Genomic DNA, 21,448 nt, shown 5'->3' with positions numbered 1-21,448 from the left:
GGCGACTTGTCATAGTGATGAATGAATGTCATAGGCTGGCATAAATGGAAGCACACATTCTACATACTAAGGATCGACTAGACAATGTATGGGAATGTATTTCTAGCTGTAATGGTTGGTGCAATCTCCTAGTATACTGTACAAGCATTGCTCTATGGAAGGTAGGCGGAAACCTACATGATTTGTCAGTTTTTGGAGGAGATAGCGCCATCATTTGACAAGTGTGAATTAGAGGGTTTCAAATTTTAAAGCAACAAAGAAAGACTGAAACAGAAAATAACATTTACAAATCTGTACAATATAGTGCAAACATAACGCTACAGTGCATGAACACTCCTCACGGCCACCGGACATAGAAACTAGAATTACTCCATATGTTACACATATTCTGAATTAATTCATAGAGAAAAGACAAATAGTGACTCTCATATATCAATAGAGTCAACAAACATTACATCTACATACAGAATGTCCAACTTCTCCAGCGGGCCAAAGCATCGGAGGGGTTATATTACCTGGTATCCACTTCTATGGCCGTATTGCTGGAGATCCACCTGTTCCTGGAATCCCTCTACATGCATCCAAGATGGCCATGGTATGGCGCTCCTGTCACTACTCTATCGGTATTCAGATGCTGCTCCCTGATTGGCCAGTGTTGCTCAGGGGCAGCATGTGATATCTTAGACTACCGATGTTCCATCAGTGTTCAGTATGCATTGGGTAGTCTAAGAATCACTGTGGTCATTTTGGACATATGAAAAGGGCCCAGGGACAGGCGGATAGGTGACCAAACTGAAAAAAACAGCAGCAAATAGTATAACACTTCCCTTCTAGTCCCCCGACAAAATTTGGTCCTAGGACCGGAGGGCCACTTTACTTTAAGGAGGAAATGCTCTTTAGGCGCAGGTCATATAATGATGATGTGACTCTCTATATACTGAATCTATGAGCCGGTCACACAGGATATTATTTGGCCATGCCCCACGTTCATCTCCCAACAATAATATGCTTTGCTATTGTGGCATGAATGAGAAAAGCAAACATTTCTGAATTGACCATTAGTTCAATTTTGAAATATACAAATAGTGCAAATCTTTCAATTTTTCATTTCAACCTTGACCATTTTATTAATAAGAATCTGTTTTCTTTGGTTTTCTTCATTTCCAGGCTGTAAAATAAAAAAAATAAATGTTGTAAGATGACTTGTACAGTAAGCCCGGTGGTGCACAGCAGATGTTCAATAGCACTGCCTGCATTAACACAATAAACTGAAGTATACTTACCCCTCGTGACCGCGGAGGTCCAGCGCTGCAGCCGCTGTGGTCCCTGCTGATTGTTGTGACAGAGGATATCACTGGAAATCAGGGACCCGCTGCAGCCAATGAGAGGCGCCACTGCCTGTCCTTCTGGCATCGGCACTCAAATCCTGAGCACCATGCTGCCAGCAGTTCAGGAACCTAATATTTACAGGCTTTTATATATTTATATAGCCTATGAGGTTGTACACTTGTCCTATTTTTCAATAGTCAGTGTGAAAAAAACCCACAGCATGTCCTATTTTTGTCCGTTTTCACAGATAAGAACAGCACATCAAATCTATAGTGTCCATGGGCATGGGGCAGCGTATGGATGGGTTACCCGTATGCTGTCCAATACAAGTTGTGTCTGACTTTCTCGGGTGCAACTCACATACAACTCTGGCCTGAGCCCTTACTCACATATTACATATCCATGTGCTGTCCTTATATCACATAGACAACACCCATAAAACTTAATGAAGGTATTCCTAAATGCACTTTCTTTCACGTGGACCAATGGTTTGTGTCAAAACAATTGCACCAACCGAGGTGATTTAAAATGCAGGTATTTTCCATCAGTTTTCCATCCGGATTTATCTTTGTCTGTAATATGGAGCCAACGTTAATCTATGAATCTAATATGCAAGTATGTTAAGAATGCAGCATGCACTACTTTCATCTCTTTTGTGGATGGTAAAAGCCCGCTGAAGTCTATGGATCGCACGTAAAACACATAAGCATTCTATATTGCAGCCGTATTTGGAGAAAACCGGATCTGTTGTTTGCAACAAAACCCTGCGATGAACATGCTAGTAGATAATAACTGGGCTTTTGTATTACATGCAGTGCTTAGCCATTTGATATTATACATAATATATACTGTACACACCCCATAAGATAATCACCTTATCACCCAATGCTGACACAGCCGATTCGTGGATCTCGCAGCTGAAACCGCTGTAGAGTGGCATGAGGGATTAACGTACTATACATCCTGCGGAGATACAAAGCCATACATAAGGCTGAAGGGTCACAATTATGGTTAATGATCTTTACTCCCTTTGTGTAGAGAATGTCCAGAGTAAAGAACAGCAGAGAGAACAAACAACATGCAGCTAGATTTTACACTGGCGACATATTTACTCCACCTGTTACGCAGTAGTCCTTATCACTGACACTAATATTTTAGAATGACCTCAAGCACTAAAAGTCACTAAACAGTAAGACTTTAATGACTTAATTTTTAAAAATAAAATGTTGGCCACCACCGTGCCCAAAACTATACCAAAGCGTTATTCTCACCATGGAGTCGGTACGCCATTCTGGCACTGCCGCGGCACGGCATCTAACAGGTGACGTCACTGGGTCTTTTGGCCTGGTGATGTCTCATAAACTGGTCAGGTAGGTTTCTAATGTCGAAGCCCTGGCAGGTCTCTGGTATGTCTCTGATGATGCCCCCTGCTGGCGCCTCTCATAGGCTGTGGCAATTATGTGGGCAGACAACCACTTAATCGCTGCAGGCAAAGTAGACTGGAGCGGTGGCAGGAAAGAGGTATTTTTTATATATATGTGTTGTCCCCCCACTGCCACCAATGTATACCGTATTTTTCACTTTATAAGATGCACTTCCCCCTTTCCCCCAAAGTGGGGGGAAAAGTCAGTGTGTCCTATAAAGTGAACGTGCCAAAATTCGAACCTGGATGGCCGCTGAAAAGAATTGCAAGTAGTGGGCTGTTCTGGCAGCTGCAAAACAGCTATGTGGGGCAGCAGTGTGCATGCTTGGCCAGCACTTCATACTAGCTCCCCATCCCACCATTGTGATGGTGAGGAACAGGGAATTTGGTTTTCCTGAAATTGTGATGTCGGGGTAAAAGGGACTTTTATACTAATGAGATTCATCCCATATCTGTTGGATATGGAATAAATATTAAATGTCTCATCGCTGGGGGTCCAATGGCTGGGACCTGCAGCAATCCTGACATCTGCACCCCCTGAGTTCTCCATGTGAGTGAAGTGATGGTCCACATGCATGACCGCTGCTCCATTTGATTCTATGAGATGGAGGAAGATTGCTGAACGCTTCCATCTTCCTCCATCCCACAGAAGTATATGGAGCTGTGATCATGGGTGTGCACCACTGCTTCATTCACATGGGGAACTCAGATGTCTGCTGTAGACAGGGGATAAATGTCATTAGTACAAAAATTTGGATTTTTAAATTATGTATTTTACAGCTCCTTCACATGGCGTACGCGCAAATACGTTCACCGCAACGGAGCGTATTTGCGCATGAAAAGTTAGAGGTCTTCATCGATGTGGCGTATTTTCTTTCGTTCACAGCCAGCAATATTGCGCACGCAAAAAAAACCCAGGTGAGATCAGTGCTTGTCATCATTGCCCCCGGCCACTGCAAGAGACTATAAGTAGGTGACAGGTGTGGCGGACGCTATTCTGCCGTGCGTCAGGTTCTGTCTGTATTTGTGAGATAGAGCTTGGGAACATGACTTCTTCAGGAGAGGATGTTATTTTGCCTCGTTGCTGTCTCACAAATTCGTGCGTTTCAACTAAGGCAACTTTGAATCTCCAAATATTTCAAAAGGGCCTTTACAGCGCACAACGCGTACAGATGGGGCAAGTGGTATTTTTTCTCGCGCGATTTGCGGGCGACAATCATGCTCATGAGAAAGAAGCCATTGAAATCAATGGCTTCACACCTTTGTGTTAAATGGGCAAGATTGTCTTGCGTGCAAATACCTGCACAAACACGTTCAGATCACTATTTTACATTAAACATTTAGAACTAACAAAAGGCCTGAATAAAATGATTAACTGCATCACTGACAGAAATGCAAAAATCTACATTTATTAAAATATGTATTTTAACTGAATGCATCAAAACGTCTTTTCTCATCGGTCCGAGTCCATCACACTGTTATACTAAGATCAAGCTTATATTGTGTGCTAGAAATGTTGCTTTGCATTCTGTAGATGTGACAGCTGATGGCGCCATTTCTTCTCATCATAAACCATGCTCATACCTTAGCTTCTTCATTTTTGGACACTTCTGAAGACTTGCTACAAGTTGTTCAGCTCCAGTACATGTGATTATGTTGCAATCCAAACTTCAGACAGAAAAAAACCCAAAAAAAACATTAAATGACTAAAGAAAAGTAAATTCATTTGAAACAGAAGAAACAAAAAATGATGGATTCTGTATTGAAAAAAATCCATGACTGATTTGAACAGCTGGACTCCACAGACTTCTATGGATGCCATATTACAGAACATACAACTCAGCAATTGAAGATTCGTAATAGGACCATGTGTAAAATAAACTATATCTCCAGGATAGTGTATTAGCGGGTAGGACTATCTACATTTGTCCTTAAAATGACAGCAGAATGATCTGTCAGCTGCGAGGAGTGGAAATGGTGCATGTGGCCCGGGATGCTGTTCTGTGCGGCCCCCAATCATCAGGACACACATTTGTCTGATCTCAATAACTAAAGAAGACACCACTGTCAAAAGACATCCGCATCCTTCTGGTCTAAAGAATGGAGTGCCATCATTAGATCGCATTTCCGTTCTCTCTTTCCTGCATTGATCATAGGTATTGGTGCAAGTCTTGAAAGAAACATATGAGCGCCCTCTCTCTACCTGTTGCTTAGATGTATTTTCCATGCACTGGTGCTACTGGAGAAAGAAGGAGAGCAGTATGTAGCTGGCATTGTTATGGAGGCACTGTGTAGCTGGCTCCATATTTGTGGCCACCAAAAATGTAACCTCCAAGTCACACATTTATTGTATATCCAAAAGTAGAGATGAGTGAAGCACTGGTCGAAACATCGCTATTTTATGCACAATGGAGGAATAAAGTTTTGATATTTTTACAATATTCTGCTGCTGCACTCACCTCTACTTTTGGGTATCCTGCGTTGGGTCTGTGGTCCAGACCCTTTCTGAAGTGCGAGCATTTTTTGTCTATAGACACTCCTCACCGAGTTTGGTTTTCTACACAATAGTGCTGCTGTCTACCTTTTTTTTCTACATTTATCGCATATGTCAACATGCCATAAATGTCCCAGATGGAGAAAACACTTTTTATGCTTTTTTTCCAGACCTTGGAAGCAGTAAAACCTAACAATCTGGAAAAGGCTGTGCAAGCCTCTATTTAAAACCAAGGCAACAGGGCAGGAAAGTGCCGGTGAGTCTGCTGTGCACTTACTGGCTGTGTGAAGCTACATGCTGCATCCCATCATCTTTCTGAGCCACAGATGTCTAAAACAGAAGGGATGCAGCCTGACGCTCAGTTTTGTCCAGATGCCATATCGTTTGCCATTGACTATAACGAGCCAACTATGCAGCCTTTGGAAATAGCAGAGATGACAGCCGACAAAATGCACCATTTTCCTAGCGCTTCTGCCACTTTATTCTAGCAACAGGGGTCAGAGAAACTAGACCGCTACTGATTCAGCACGGATGGAATATCCTGGTGACATGCCACCAATTTCTGTACTCAGCAAACCTGATTAATGATAGATGTTTTTGTCTGTCTGTACTTACTGTAATGCTTCGAGTGATGTCATATCAGGAAGTATATTGGCCAACTCTTCAGCTCCCGTATCACAGACAATGTTATTATATAAGCTGCAAATGAGAAACAAAAGCGGTGTTTTTTTCTGCCTTTACACAAAATATAAGTAAGTAATCAGAGAGTGGAGACCACCGATCAGGATAGGCGCAGTTCTACTTTGTTTCAACATAACAACAACACTTTAGGATGTTCTAAGTGTAACCTAGCAGTTGTTTCTGCACATTATCCCCCCCGGGTTAATAAAATTCACTTGACTTCTGGATATTGTCGCCAACTCTAACCCTGGCAGACAGAGCCGGTCTACATAGCATATCAATAACCATTCAAAGCTTAATAATGTTTCTAATGCATTATGTCCATTTGGGAATGTTCTTTGTGCCCATGACCCCTGATGATGCCGGTTTGCTAAATGAAACATGTCAGTTGGATGCATGCTGCAGTGCCTACTACAGAGGCAGGTTTGCTGAGTTGCAAATAGTGTGGCAGATACAGTAATGTGTGTAATAGAGAACAATATACAGCCTACCCTGTTTGCAGCATCTCATACATAGTAAGGGCTTATTCCCACGAGCATATATCGGCCGCTTCGATCTAAGTAGTCCCCCTTTCCCTCCTAATCACCGGCTCTCTGCCTCTCTCCTCCACTCCTGCGTTTGCAATGGGAGTGGGCGGCACGGGGGCGGAGCTAAGCTGTGCTCTGTCCCGATTACTCCCATTGCTGGCTATGGACAAGGGGAGGGGCCAGGAGCTTAGTTCTGCCCCCGCCATGCCCACTCCCATTGCAAACCGCTTGGAGGGGAGGAGAGAAGCAGAGAGCAGTGAGTGGGAGGGACAGCGTATATTGGCCAGGCGTGAAAACCACGTCTGAATAATCCCTAACACAGTATGAAAGGCTGAAAAGACGTTTTTCCATCAGCCTAATACGCTGCCACACTGATCCAGGGGAAGGCAAAAATCTCCACAAAGTAGGAAGAAATTCCAACCTGGTTTTCTGGTGATGGTGCCCAGCTGAGCATTAACCACAGGCTGTTGTCAGTTCTCAAATATTAAAGATCCTTTAGTCAGTAATATACCAATATTGTGTCCAATTATTCAGCTATATGGATGCAATTTACAATGACTAGTATTGTCACTGTTTGTCTACTAATAGGTGAGAGTAACAATCGGACTTCTGATCATCATCTCATATATTGTGCCTAGCCTTATGGTCCTCTGCCTTACAGCCTAAGATATGTGCAATGATTAACCCTCAGTCTACTGAATAGCAATGTTCTTTCATTTTCAAACTTTTGATCAATACCAAAGCATCCATCATACATATACGATTTGCTACTGTCATGACAATGGTAACAGAAAATACTGTAAGCAGCACTTGCAGTTATCATCATTTACCCTGCAGGAGTAACCATGATGATAATCTGCAAAACAGAAATAGCCCGTCTGTTAAACGCTTTTTAAAACGTGTTATAACAGACAGCAAACTTTTATGATATGAGCTCATTCTGAGAGACAAATACAGGAAACGCAGTGTGCTATATACTGGCATGTCTACAAATCTGGTTCTAGAGTTTCAAAATGAATTGTATAGAAAGCAGCGTTCACTATGACAGTCCATGTACATTCATTCTCCACTTACCTCAGTGTCTGCAATGAGTGCAGAGATGGGAGAGCAGCTGCTAGTTTCTTTGCTCCCACACCAGTAATATTGTTCTGCGACAGACTGGGTAAAACATAAAGATCGTTAGCTTGAGTTCTTACTAATATGATGAACAATGTAACAGATTTTATACATATTTAGCATTCAGGTTTTTAGGCTTCCGCATTGAAGGAATGCTAAAATCAGCAGCTCATAGTGCAATTTACTAACAGAGTGTTAGCACTGGCATCACTCCTGTCACAGTGTTCAGTAATGGGGGGACTCCCCGCGGAGATGAAGGAATGAAAGAATCCCCTGCTGTGGCAGAGGAGCTCATCTTCTCCCTATGTTTTCAATGGAGCCAGCTCTGCTACCGCCGGCCCCATTGACAACAAGGTGAAACCCCTGGATGTGACAGCATCCAGTGGTTTCACATCCAAGGAACCCCCTGCTGCAGCTGTCACAGCCGCAGCAGGGAATAGCGATCCTCTCCTATTGCTTTCAATGGGGCCGCATTATATTTGTGAATTTTACCATCGTGTGACCGCACAACAAGTGCGAATAAAAAACCTGTCTGAAGCTTCGGTCAACATTTGTTTTTCACACACCTATAAATGTGTATAAAATGTGCTTGTCTGACTGAGCGCTAAAAGAAAAAAGGCAATGTCCCACTTTTCCACTGTAGCTAGAGCATCCACAGGAGACCCAGTTACAGGGGAAAATATTTCCCTGTAGTGACAATAATCAATAACAGAGCTGATCATGGTTTGCAGGGATCCCGTAGCTCTGCTGCGTCAGGGGGCACCTCACAGTTAAATGATCGCAGGGTCGAATAGTGGAAGTAAAAATTCAGCTTTCTCTCTTTAGTACATAGTACTCATTAAGCTACATTCCATGTAGCCTGGAAAGTAGAAGGCGGAAGAGGTCAAAAAATGCTTCTCCCTTCTCCTCCGGTTTCTCAGCTGTGTCTGACAGCTGAGGATCTGACCTGTTCCTGCTTGATTGCAGGAACAGAAGCTTTAATTCCATGCTGTATTTTTGTTATCGGTGGGGAATTAAAGCATAGGACCAAGCGCCATACATTTATTGTGCTTGGTCCATAACCTGAATGACCTTTAACCCATTAAAGACCAATCACAGTAAATTTACAGCGCTTGGTCCTGGGCTTTAATCCCAGCCAATAGTAAAATTACCCACAGGACTAAAGCTTCTACAATCAATGAGAAGCAGGATGGGTTGTCAGCTGTTAGTCACAACTGATAACCAGGAGGAGGAGGGAGAAATTTTTTTTAACCCCTTCTGCCTTCTCCTTTCCCTAGTACACAGAGCTCAATGAGTGCTATGCACTAAAGAGTAAAAGTGGAAGTGTTTCTTCCACTACGTGAGCCGGCGGTCATGTGGCCGCCGGGTTCCCTTGGCACAGCAGAGCTGCAGGGTCCTAACAGACCCCGATGAGCTCTGCCAGTGACTATTGTTACAAAAGGGGGATGTTTTCTCTGTAACTGGGGCTCCTAATGGATGCTGCTCCTATGGATGCTCCAGCTACAGTGCAAAAATGTCAAATAAAAGAAAAAAAGACCCTGTGAATGTCCCCCAGAGGTCTTATGTGACGTCATGAGGGACATAGATAGGAAAAAAATAGTTACATAATTAAGTAAAATAAAATTACAGAATCAAATAAAAATATATACATAAAAAAGAAAATAACCCAAAGCCGACTCAAACCAAAACAGTCGCCATATGTGCCCTATAATCCAAAACCATACATATTATATATCAAAACGTCCAAAACAAAATGAGGAACGTGTTCCGATACTTTATTTTAGCGTCAATATACTAATTTTAAAAAAATAAATTTTTTTTTAGCTTTTTACCTCCGATAAAACTAAAAAACGGAAAAAAAAGTCAGTGAAAAAGATATAAAAAATAGTCCCATATGTCACGGGGGAAAAAAACACAGCAAAAATAATTTTGGTAGCTGAAGGAAAAAAAATAGGGCAGTTAAACCACCACATGGGTAAAATCCCTAAAAAGTGTCTGGTCCTTAAGGTACAAAACAGCTTGGTTCTTAAGGGGTCAAATTGTCGAACTTCTGGCCAAAATCCTAAATCAACATTCCTTTCCTCTAATACTGTATAATTTATAACCCTTCCACGAACGTATTAATGATTCTCTAATACTTACTCCAGGGTCTGAAGACATCGTAGTTCTGGAATTTTCTCTGCTAGTTTCTCCACTCCTTTGTCGCCGATGTAGTTTTCTGTCAGGTTATATAAACTAGAGGAAAAACAAAAAACATTATCTAAAATGGAATACATGTTAACAAAGTTAACAATCACCTGAAGGTCTACAATGTGAAATATCTTATAATCATATGCAGTGATTCATAGGTTCCCCTCCAATAAATGGTCGCAGAACACTGGCTGTCCAACAGATTAGTTTCTTTCATACACAACAGCGGCACAAATCTTTGATGGTTATATAGACCCACAGAGTGGTTCAATAAACTTGATGGTTACAGGTCACACTTGATGGCCCAAAACCATTGAAGGTTGCATTTTTCAGGAGTTTTCTACCAAGCTCTGCAGACTAAGGAGTGTTTCGCAGTCCACTGAGACTGCACTCAAAGTGGCAGCCATCTTCCACTTGTAGGTCTCTGGTGGCCTACTCTGTGCCACAATCTGCCCCGCCTAGAAGTATCTTGTAGTTTCACACTAGTACTTCACACAGATCTGCCCAGCGCCTCCATGGCTCCTCGCGACCACTAGGGGACTACCTTTCACACCTTTTATTGAATTCTCTCCCAACTGCATTCTGCACAACAAAAGTATGTTTCCAGACCACAGAGTGGTCAACACTGTCTTAACCCTAGTCCTTATTAACAAGGACACCATCTCTTTAAGGGCTGTTAACAGCAACAATACAGTAGTACATTGGTAACAGTAGTTTACAAGCATTTTATCTTCACACAAATCAGTGCTATCTTAACAGACCACTTTAACTTGACAGAGGTTAACTGCAATTTACAATGTAGCACTTCAACTCTTAAAGGGGTTTTTCAGGACTTCGATATTGATCACCTATCCTCAGGATAGGTCATCAATATCAGATTGGTGAGGATCTGCTGTTCGGGACACCCACTGTTCAGGTGTTTGCAGCCTAATGGATGGCTAAGCAGGTTCCCCTGGTAATCCATGAGGCTCCTGCCACACACTGACTGCACTTCCTGCTTTCAGCCTCCTATCACCCCCTTCTGACACTTTTCTGTATGGCACTGCCATCTAGTGGTGACAGCTAGTAATACAGCATAAATTCCATGTACTAGATTTCATACAGATAATAACGAGGAAAAAAACTGTGAAAACACTTATATAAGCAAAAGTAAAACCAGTAAGGGGTGGTAAGGCTTCACCCCTCCCCTTATGGACCGCCTTCAATAACATCAGAACATGCCTGACACAGCTTGATGTAACCTCTTTTTGCAAATTAGTAAAAACTGGGAATCATAATAATTATATCTAACATACACTTCATATCAGGGCTGGATTTACTTAAGGCCCATTTACACACAACGATTATGGCTCAAATCATGGGGAAAAGATGTCTGCGGAATAGGAAATGTACATACAAATATTTATGTATATGTTAATTAGGCACTCACAGTGCTGTGGGAGAAAGAGATTAGCCAGGGAGTGACAAGAAAGGCTGCAGAGGGTGCGCACTGCTGTGACAAGTGCACCAAAATGTTCTGCTCTTTACTGTAAGTGTGGACAAACCTTACAGCCATACAGGTGTTTAAGGTATTAAATATACATAATTAATAATCGCCACTTATCACTTACAAACTAACATACATGAAGAAATCAGCACATTTTTCCAAAAATCACAGTACAGATAGTCCCCGACTTGCGAACATTCGAGTTACGAATTTCGCTAGATACGAACTATCTGTTTTGCACAGTATGATGTAATGCTATGGCATTACATCATGCTGTGCAGGGACCGGACAGGCTTCTATCAAGCCTGATAGAAGCCTGTCCAGTCAGATCGCGGCTGCTAGGCAGCCGGGGACCTCCTGAAAGGCCCTAGGGCTGTCTATGCAGAGCGCCTATCAAGCCGTGCGCTTGATGGACACTCTGCATAGGCAGCCCTGGGGCCTTTCAGGAGGTCCCCGGCTGCCTAGCAACCGCACAGCGTCCCGTGATCTCATCGTGGGACGCTGTACGGGCCCCCTGAACGTCGGGTGCAGGCTGTTTCTTACAGCGGGCACCCGGCGGCAGCAGTTCCTACGAGCCACGCCGCTCGTCAGAACTGTTAACACTTTAAATACCGCTGTCAGAGCGGTATTTAAAGTGTTAACAGTTCAGACAAGCGGCGTGGCTCGTCGGAACTGCTGCCGCCGGGTGCCCGCTGTAAGAACAGCCTGCACCCGACGTTGTATGGAGCGGGATCCACCCGCGATTCTGCTCCATACAAGCATTTGTTCGACTTGTGAACAAATCGACTTGCGAACAGGTTCCTGGAACTGAACCTGTTCGCAAGTCGGGGACCATCTGTAGTCATAAAGTATGGTCTATTTGAATTTGCTTCCGTTATTGTATTTTGTATAATATAAACATTCATTATTCTAGGATATTGCTTTGCTTACTCTAACTTTTGAAGAGCAGGCAGTTTGGGAAGAATTTCCACGAGCTTCAAGAAGCCATCTTGTCCATGTTTCTTCCCAAGCCTAAGACACAAGTATACGGTTACTTCACAAAACAGTATATTGTTTGAGTGGCAATGTATGCTAGACTATCTCAGCAAGGAGAAGACAATGTGGCAATCATATAGCTTCTCTGGATGATATCATTTGTGTCTGTCACAATGGATCTTGGATACCGATGACTAAATAGGATGAGGAAAGAAAATAATAGTAATGGATGAAGAATAGAAGAAAGATCTGGAGAAATGGAGAATGCAGAACATAGATGATTGGGGTGAAAAATGTGAGAATGCAGAATGCTGTTTTATATAGTGAAGAGCAGCACATAAGGTTCAAAAAAACGAAAACAAAGTAAAATGGTACCAAAAGGTTATTCACATTCTCTGTTCTCTCTGGGATGCATTTCTTATCCATGTTTGTGTACTGCAATGTTTTTGCATACTGTAATGACAGCGGCCGGAGAAGGGAGGTGGGAGGGAGTTTAGCAGCGTGACTGCTAATTTCCCTCTCTCTTCTCTCCTCTCCTCTGGCTGTTTGCAATGGGAGGGGGCGAAACAGGGGCGTAGCTAAGCTCAGCCTCATCCTGCCTCCTCCCATTGCTGGCTGCGGACAAGAGTCGGGAGTGTAGCTCCGCCCCTGCCCCGCCCCCTCAGATTGCACACAGACGGACGGGAGGAGAGAGGTGGTGAGCCGGCGAGGAGGAGGGAGGGGAGGCCCAATGGCATTGCAGGCTCGGCATGTATGTGATGGGACCCATGCCATCTGAACGGGCGCACAAACGTTAGACTTGTGCTCCCGTTCACGCGTTTTTACGCTGCCAGCGGGCGCATGTAAAAACGCCTATGACCGTGTGAAGGGCCCTTGAGGAGGGTGTTACTGCTGTACGAAATAATACATTTCTGCTTATATCCAAAAATACAAGCAGAGTAGAGGGAGAAGGAATCCAGTTTTGGGGGGAGCATGGAGGATGACGAATAAAACTGTAATTTATTTAACTGAATCTAAAACTCTTTAGGTGAGATTACTCATTTATTTCAATTATTCACTATAGTAAAGCAAACTGTGAATAATCAGCAGTTCTCTACGCTTTGCAGTAGTGTTATGGGCATTCACATCTCATTCATTGCAGCTAGTAGAGCTCATGTGTAAGAGTATTTTGTGACTTACCCCAACATGAGGCTGTTCAGATTTTTCACAGCAGGAATTTCCTTAATATCAAGTGATGAATCTGGAGAGCTAGAAATAAATGCAAAGGGAGCATCATTAGCAATTGAATGATTTTGCAATGGAGCAACAGCTTAAATGGAACCGGTCATCAACTTCAAGTCCCATAAACTACGTTATGGGCTCAAAGGTGATGGAACAGGGAGTTCAGGGAGCTGTGCTTCATACTCACCTGGTGCCCCATACCAGTGCTGTGCCCCTGCAAAGTTGGATAAGGGAAAGCTGAAAAGAGTAACGCTGTGTGCGCACACCAACTTTATGGCGGCACATCGCTGTAACGGTGAGTATCGCACACAGCTCCACAGATGTCCTGCTTTATCACCCTTGAGCCCCAAAACGTAGTTTATGGGGCTCGAAGATGATGACAGGTTCCCTTTAAACTGCATCTTATTGCATGTTAGTGTATACATTATGTGCATCACGGCTCCTGTAATAATGGAATGATGCCAATATGAACAAACCCTGAAATAAATCCTTACCATTTACAAATGTCGTTCTGGATGTCTACAAGAGCTGTCAGATCTGCAACGTCTTTCATGCTTTCTACTTTAAAAGGTTGTAATGTGAATTTCCTGATGCACTTCTTCAATAGTATATTCTGTCCATCAGCCAGCAACGTCTTCCAAAGGTTAACAGTATCACTGAGGGAGGCTCTGTAGGTAAAGAAAAATATAACAAGCTTGATGAGTGCAAGTTCACTCCTCTGTTACCCAAGCTTCATATACAGCATGCTGGCGGGTCAGTGGTACATACAAAGGCCTGAATAGTGTGACTGTCTCAGTGTGCACTGTTATACAAAGTATAACCCCTATTTGCTAGCGGTCTAATGTCCAGGCTCTGCTATCCAGTACCAACATATATTACATACAGTATGCAAGTACAGAATGCAGGCATTTCAAAATAGGAAGGTCCTCAATTCTCAAGATATCATGGTGACATCATCCGTTTCAGAAATGTTGCTGCTGTTCTGCATGCTTTGTTGGGCCCAATAATCACGGTTTGTTAGAGGATGCCATTGCCATTCCTTATGGCACCAGTGATTCAACTAACCAAAGTGAGTCCCTATCACATTTCTCTCTTTAACTTAGAGGGATATTCCTGGAGTAAACTAGTGATAACCTATCTTCAGAATAGATCATCAATAGTTGATCGGTGGGCATCCACTACTCCGGATTCCCGACAATCAGCTGATTGAAGTGACAGAGGTGATGGGGTGAGTTTGCACTTCAGTTCACATCAGGCAGAACGCTGTACATTGCATAGCATCTATGCCTGGTATTGCAGCTCAATCCCATTCACTAAGCTGCTCTCAGACCATATGTCCAATGAATGAGACATCACAGGCCTGAGAGGAGGTCATAGTCTCACCTGAGCGTTGTGGCCTCTTCAATCAGCTGATCAGTCGGGATCCTGAGAGGCAGACTCCTATTGATCAGCTATTGATGGCTTATCTTGAGGATACCTCATCAATAGTTTAGTCCTGGAAAACGCCTTTAACCCCTTAAGGACCAAGTACAGTAAAGAGCCCTGTGTGGCGCAGAGAGTTGAGGCAGCAGAAATGCAGTCCCCGCATGGTTCTGGTAGCCGGCTCAAGTTTGACTCAACCTTCCATCCTTCCGAGGTCGGTAAAATGGGCAGCCAGCTTGGTGGGGAGTAATAAATAAAATTACCTGAAAACGCTGTGGAATATATTGGAAGATTTGTTTATTTGATTTAAATTGGGGCCATAGTCTTTCTCCGTGTGCTTTTCATTTCATACAGCAGAATATAGAGGGCTCTTCTTCTGTCTGATTCTGCATTTTCCATTGGATATTATATTACTGATCTATTCTGTCCTGGAAGCAATGTTTCTAGGGAAGAATACCCATGTAATTGAGTACTACATAGAGTCACTGTATGGTGGCACACACCTATACAACATCACAGGGCTCTGGTATAACTGGCCACCATAAGCATGTGATGTGACATCTCAATGGATGTGTTGTCACTACCAAGAGAACTTTTTTCAAGCAAAAATTTTTTTTACCAACATCCAGCACTCTTAAAAAGTTTTCTCTGAGATCCACCCAGATCTCAGATGACCCCTTCAAGGTAATCATAGAGAAATCTTGATGTGATACCTGTGTAAAGACCCATTTAGACACAACGATTATCACTCAAAAGATGTCTGTTGAGCGATAATCGTTGTGTCATTTATAGCGCAAGATGATCACTCAAGATGAGTGATCACCTTGCGCTGCCAGCGGAGGATGCAGAAGACAAGCGGGGTGTCCCCGCTTGTCTTCTGCATCCAGCTGTTCCCCGCTCAGAGCACCCGGCTGTTATACAGTTGAGCGCTCAGAGTGGAGGATGCAGAAGACAAGCAGAGTGTCCCCGCTTGTCTTCTGCATCCAGCTGTTCTCCGCTCTGAGCGCCCGGCTGTTATACAGCCGGGCGCTCAGAGCGGAGGATTCAGAAGACGCTGAAAGACAACGATGAGCGACGGCTTAACGAAAACTGCATGATGTCAGTGCAGGTACACACAACGATTATTGCTCAAAAGATGGCTTTTGAGCGAATTTTAGCGATAATCATTGTGTCTAAATGGGCCTTTAGTTGGCACACAATTATCTAATTAACCAAAAACATAAACATAACATAAACCGAAACATAAAATAACCCCAGTTAGCTAATGATCCATGCCTACCTGAATGATTTGACACTTTTCAGACGCACCAGTTCTTTTAAACCTTTCTGATCAATGCTCGTCTTCCTGAGATCCAAAGAAAGCTTTGCTTTTGACTTTTTCAAAACCTCCGTCAATACAAACACATCAGGTGGGGTAAGTCTGGTGTCCACAAAGGAGAGTTCTTTACTCAGTGTTACGGCTAACCTACGCATGAGGTACGGGTTATCTGTTTCATGTACACAATGCAAAACTTCTAGCAGCCTACGTGGGCAGAGTGCTGAAAGCTGCAATGCTTGAAAATACTCGCTGAGTTTTTTCTGCTTTTTTGCAGGATCGCTGAACTTTAAATCAAGATTTCCACTGTCGTCAAATGTGAGACCAATCAGAAACCTCCGCACCATGTCTTCGTTCCGTCTCTTTTTAGGATCACAAGAAATATATCTGAGCAAATTCCTGCCATTTCTACCGCCAAGTATATGAAGTGCTGTAGAAAAGTTCTGCAGGAGTGTATTGGAAGGCGTACGCTCCATAGTATTTCCAGTGTCAGTAGGTAGTTTTTGAGTTTGCCGTTCCGCTTCCATTTTTTTGTCAGATTCAAAATCAAGACATGCCAAGTCTACTGTGCAGTTTTGTACGGATGTCCTTTCACCAAAACAAGTAGCGGGAACGAGCAAGTTTTTCTTAAACAAGTCATCGAATAAGGCAGCTAAAGACAAAGGTAGTTCTTTGTTTCGAGTCTCTAAGTTCTCCTCTGCAAATAAACACATTGTCTTACACATAAAAGGAATATAACAGTAGCTGAACACATAGTGGTAGTCTTTAATCCATTCTAGTGCATTACTGAAATCCGGCCTTTCCTTAAAGTACTCTTTGATGTACCATTCCACCTGAGTGGGAGAAAATCCCATCACTTCAATGATTTTGTCAACTTTTCCCAAATACTGATTGAGTTTTTCTCTGAGCCTTGCGGTTATCAGTAGAGTGCACCCACGTAGTAGCTTTTTCTGGAAAAGGCCAGTGAATAAGTCCTTTACTTTATTGGTTTTACTTGGCGACGTGGTAAAGGAACCTTGGAGAAGACTTTCTGAGTCCTGAAATTCATCAAAACCATCAAAAATGAGAAGAACCTTCTCTGGATTTCTCAGAACATACTGGTAGACATCAAGGCTCTTCTCTTCAGCACAAGAAGACAACTTGAAAAGGAAGTCTTTAAAGCTGTACTGCTTACATGCATCCAGTTGTTTACACTCAAAATAAAACACAAAGCTGAACTGATTAAACTTCTCCGCCGACCATTCATGGCAGATCTTCTTGGCAAGCACAGTTTTACCCATTCCTGATTGTCCCAGTAGCGCAATGGTTTTAGTCTCCATTTCCTTTCTGTCTTTGTCCTCAAACAGTTTTAAGAGTTCAAGGGTCTCTGTTTCTTTTTCAGTCGAATCATAATTTAATAATTCCCTCTCTGCTGTTTTGGTACCAACCTTCCCAGTTTCGAGGTTGATCCTACTGTTTACAAGCACAGTTTCTGTATACAGGCATTCTCTTTCCAATGCAAATTTGCTGTGGTAAAGTTGTTTCTGAGCTTCTATAAATGAGTTCACGAGTTCTAAATTGCAAGATGAAAAAAAAGTGAGTTATGATAAAACACATGAATTTGCTGTAAGACAATTAAATGGGTTTTCCTGAACCTTGATATTGATTGCATATCTTTAGGATAGGCCATAACTGTTAGATCAGTGGCAGTCCAACACTCCCAACCCTCATTGTTTACCACTGATTTTGTAGCAGCTCTGCCCGGTGTCACAGTTCAGTCCAATTGGGGCTAACTTGCAGTAAGCTACAGTACCAGGCATAACCACTATTAAATATACAGAGCCGTGACTTGTAAACAATGTTGAGGCAACAGCACTCACTGAAGCACCATGGCCTTCCAATAATTTCATTGGTGGGGCTCCTGAGAATCAGGCCCTACACTCTGATGGACCCAAATTGCTAAAACATGAGGGTTGGGAACTGTCTTAAGGGTCATGGAAAAAGAGTGGAGGGGAAAACAAACACTAGACCCTTCTGTCCTGTGTACCAAAATCTAACACCTTAATAAGAGGTACATTTTGTTCTTTGCTATGGCACCCCTTCTCTTTCATGAACGTTACTGATCTCAAAGAATAGGATGAAAGCGCTTGTTCCTAGAGCTATGAACAATGACGGCAAACTCAGATATCTCTAGTCTTCAGACTAATTAGGATTTACTACTTGATGCAGAAAACATTATTTACTAGTCACCACCAGTTAGTTCCCTTTCCTCATGAGAGAAAAAGGGCTATGCAACTACAGTAAATACCAAGACATGGGGGTACAAAATATCAACATGCTGCTATAGACTGTCCATGGCCACAAGGAAATCGGCTCAATTTAGACAGCCTATAGAAGGGCAAGACAGGAGAACAGGTGAACTTACTATGCTTTATATTCTCCTGTGGTACTGGGTGAACTTGTGTTTGCTTCCATTTGTCTGTAATCCCTGTATCAATTTCTAGGAAGAATAAACATACTCATACATAAAATGTCTAAATGGCTAAAGTGCATAAAGAGTTACTGTGAAAAAATATATGAAAACAGTCATTTGGAAAGAAGAATTTTTTTTCATATACTTAAACCTAAAAACAGGTCAAGAAATCTATCAATTTTGGTTGTATATAACCAATCTCATGCTTCTACAGTATAACTAAAGTCAGCTTGCAGGCTATTTGAGATATCTCTAAGTCATACTGCATAATCTACTGAAGATTCTCCTAAAAGTTATCCTTATGTCAACTCCCATATTTCACAGAATGGAAATTTTGGTTAGTTCTGTGCAAATAAACCACAACCTAATATGGATTAATACACAAAAAAGCTTAAAAATATAGATGTTGAATATACCCATTGAGGGGAAGTGGCACATAGCAGCCGCATCTGGTGAGTTCGGCAAATCAGCTGCACTGGGTGCGAAAGGACTGCAGGAGCCATTCCTATCAGGAGACGGTGGGACGCTTGTATTTGTGGGAAGGGTTTGGTGTTCTAGATCAAAAAGGAGACAACACATCATTATATTATCAGTTCAAGTTTTGCATTAAAGACTTAAAAACAACTAGACTCGGATTAAGAGATTTTCTACAGCTGGCTGCAAGTAATCAATACACAATATTAAGCTCTCAAGAGCCACTTCTATGCCCAATAACATGGAAGCCTCCAGTAATTCTGCAAGAGAGGGAGACTGATCCATTAAAACCAGACCACACAGAAAGAGAAGTACTTGGGATTCAGTGGACCATCAATACGCTCCAACACCAGTAGTTCTGGCTATTACTTATTTTGTCATTAAGATTCATCATTCTGATGGCCATATGCAAGTTGCACCAGAGGGCCTCGGGTGTAGTTTGCATCGAACAGCATATGGACACCCATTCCAGCGTAACTTACATTGGACAGACACTTGTCCAACATAGATGGATCCTGCACACTGCATGTGTTCAGTGACATACAGCCATTGTTAGGTGTGTGAGGTATTGACAATGAGAACAGCCCAATAGGCTATTATGGGGCTATGTGCTGCTATCTGTGAAATACACGGACAGCACACGGCCTGAATATACGGCCTCTTGAATGGGCCTGTACCATCTGCTTGGCAGCCTTTTTGGGAATGAAAACAGCCTTAAATCAGCTCTGGTGATGTGGAGAATTCATATTCTCCATTCTCATATTCAATATTTAGTTCTGAAAAGTTATTTTAGCTTCACGGTAGCTGTATAAAAGCGTTCTGTGAGGCCTCTTGCGCACGAGCGGAAATTTCCAGCCAGGATTTCCCGCAGAATTTCCGCCCATGCCCGCTGCCATAGGATTGCATTAAAAAATGCAATCCTATGCAGACAGCCGTGATTTGACTGCGTAAAAACTCACACGGTAAACAAATCGCGCATGTCCTATTTCTGTGCGAGCCTCGCAGAGGCCCATACAGAAACGTCACTGGTGATGCGCCGGCTCTGCACTGCACATCTGCGGCTGTGTGCCAGCCAACACATCACAGTGCAGAGAGATAAGACGCCGGACAGGTGAGTATAAGGTCAATACTGGGGCATGGGTCGCATCCCGCTGCGAGAATTCCCACAGCGGGATCCAGCCCAGCCGTGTGTAGGCCACCCGAAGCTATATTCGTAAAGACGGCATTGTACAAGGCTTCAAACATAATGAAAAAAAAAGTAAAATTAAAAAAAAACAACACTTTTGAGTGAAACATTGCAGTATATATAAAGGGTTAAACACATAGGCCACAACTAATGAGTTCATGAAATCTAACTGATGTTCTTTCTTCAGCTATAGTCTTAAAAGGGATGATCAAGTCAGGGCTTCCTCAGACAACCATGAGTTTGCCCCGATTTGTGGCCATGAAAATCATGGGATGAAGAAAAACCATTGATTTCAATAGTTTTGTTTTCACTAGCCGGATTCTCGCACTTTACTACTATGCAACTTGCATGCACTAGTGCGGAGTTAGAATAGTCAAAAATAAATAAACCACTGGTTTATGTGCTATTATGCTCCGTAGTGGCGAGCACATTAGTGCATGCACCAGTCTGTTTAAGCCCTTAAACCTTTTTTTCTATATTTCTTCTTCCCATATGCAACAATAATAAACAATTGTATACTCACCTCTCCTGGCTCCCTGCTGTGTCCAGCGCCACAGCTCTGGCCTCCTCTCTAACGCTGTGTAGCTGTATACGGGAGGTCGCAGGCTGCTGCAGACAATCACAGACTTCAATGTCCAAGCGCTGAAATCAATGATTGGCTGCTGCAGCCTAGAATATCCCATAAGCAGGTTGACTGTAGCCTTTCAACATAGACCACACACAGAAAATGGAGACACGGTGCTGGGGAGCCAGGAGAGGTGAGTATATGAGTATTATTCTTAAGCATGGAGATCAGGACTTAAGAAAATAATTAAATCGAGTAAGACCTTTGAATATTAGGAAAAGAATCAACATTTACAATTTCACTCAGAGGTTGCTCTCTATACAATTATCTGGCACATTATTGACTATTTAAACCAAATCCTCACCAGGTACGGGGATAGGAGGTAGAGTTGAGACACAGGACAGTGCTGGTCCAGGGGCAGGTGCTAGGAAGCAAATCACAGAATTACATATTTTAGACCTAATTATGTGTACAACGCGACTTGTTACTGAGCAACATTAAGGTCACCGGACTCACTACAGCACTATGCCATTCTCTTATGACTACATTTAACAAATAACATCCAGCAAATTCTAAACCAGTTTTTTTTTCA

At 42.7% G+C, this 21,448-nt stretch overlaps 1 protein-coding gene across 1 annotated transcript in view; it reads right to left on the bottom strand.

Moving 5' to 3' along the window:
* Window positions 1-236: 236 nt before the first annotated feature.
* CIITA (class II major histocompatibility complex transactivator) overlaps window positions 237-21,448 on the bottom strand; it is a 123,194-nt gene continuing 101,982 nt past the window's right edge. The window contains exons 11-22 of the mRNA XM_066576176.1: window positions 21,221-21,280; window positions 19,048-19,185; window positions 16,144-17,731; window positions 13,937-14,110; window positions 13,401-13,469; window positions 12,177-12,257; window positions 9,713-9,805; window positions 7,529-7,612; window positions 5,862-5,945; window positions 4,337-4,420; window positions 2,204-2,292; window positions 237-1,168 (exon numbers count right to left, since the gene is read on the bottom strand). Of these exons, the coding sequence (XP_066432273.1) occupies window positions 2,208-2,292; window positions 4,337-4,420; window positions 5,862-5,945; window positions 7,529-7,612; window positions 9,713-9,805; window positions 12,177-12,257; window positions 13,401-13,469; window positions 13,937-14,110; window positions 16,144-17,731; window positions 19,048-19,185; window positions 21,221-21,280 (2,540 nt within the window). The 3' untranslated portion in view covers window positions 237-1,168; window positions 2,204-2,207. The remainder of the gene's footprint in view (window positions 1,169-2,203; window positions 2,293-4,336; window positions 4,421-5,861; window positions 5,946-7,528; window positions 7,613-9,712; window positions 9,806-12,176; window positions 12,258-13,400; window positions 13,470-13,936; window positions 14,111-16,143; window positions 17,732-19,047; window positions 19,186-21,220; window positions 21,281-21,448) is intronic.

Source organism: Eleutherodactylus coqui, chromosome 8, assembly GCF_035609145.1.
Source record: "Eleutherodactylus coqui strain aEleCoq1 chromosome 8, aEleCoq1.hap1, whole genome shotgun sequence".
Lineage (NCBI taxonomy): Eukaryota > Metazoa > Chordata > Amphibia > Anura > Eleutherodactylidae > Eleutherodactylus > Eleutherodactylus coqui.
Note: the sequence above shows the minus strand (reverse complement) of the source record. Positions and strands in the feature narration are given on the sequence as shown.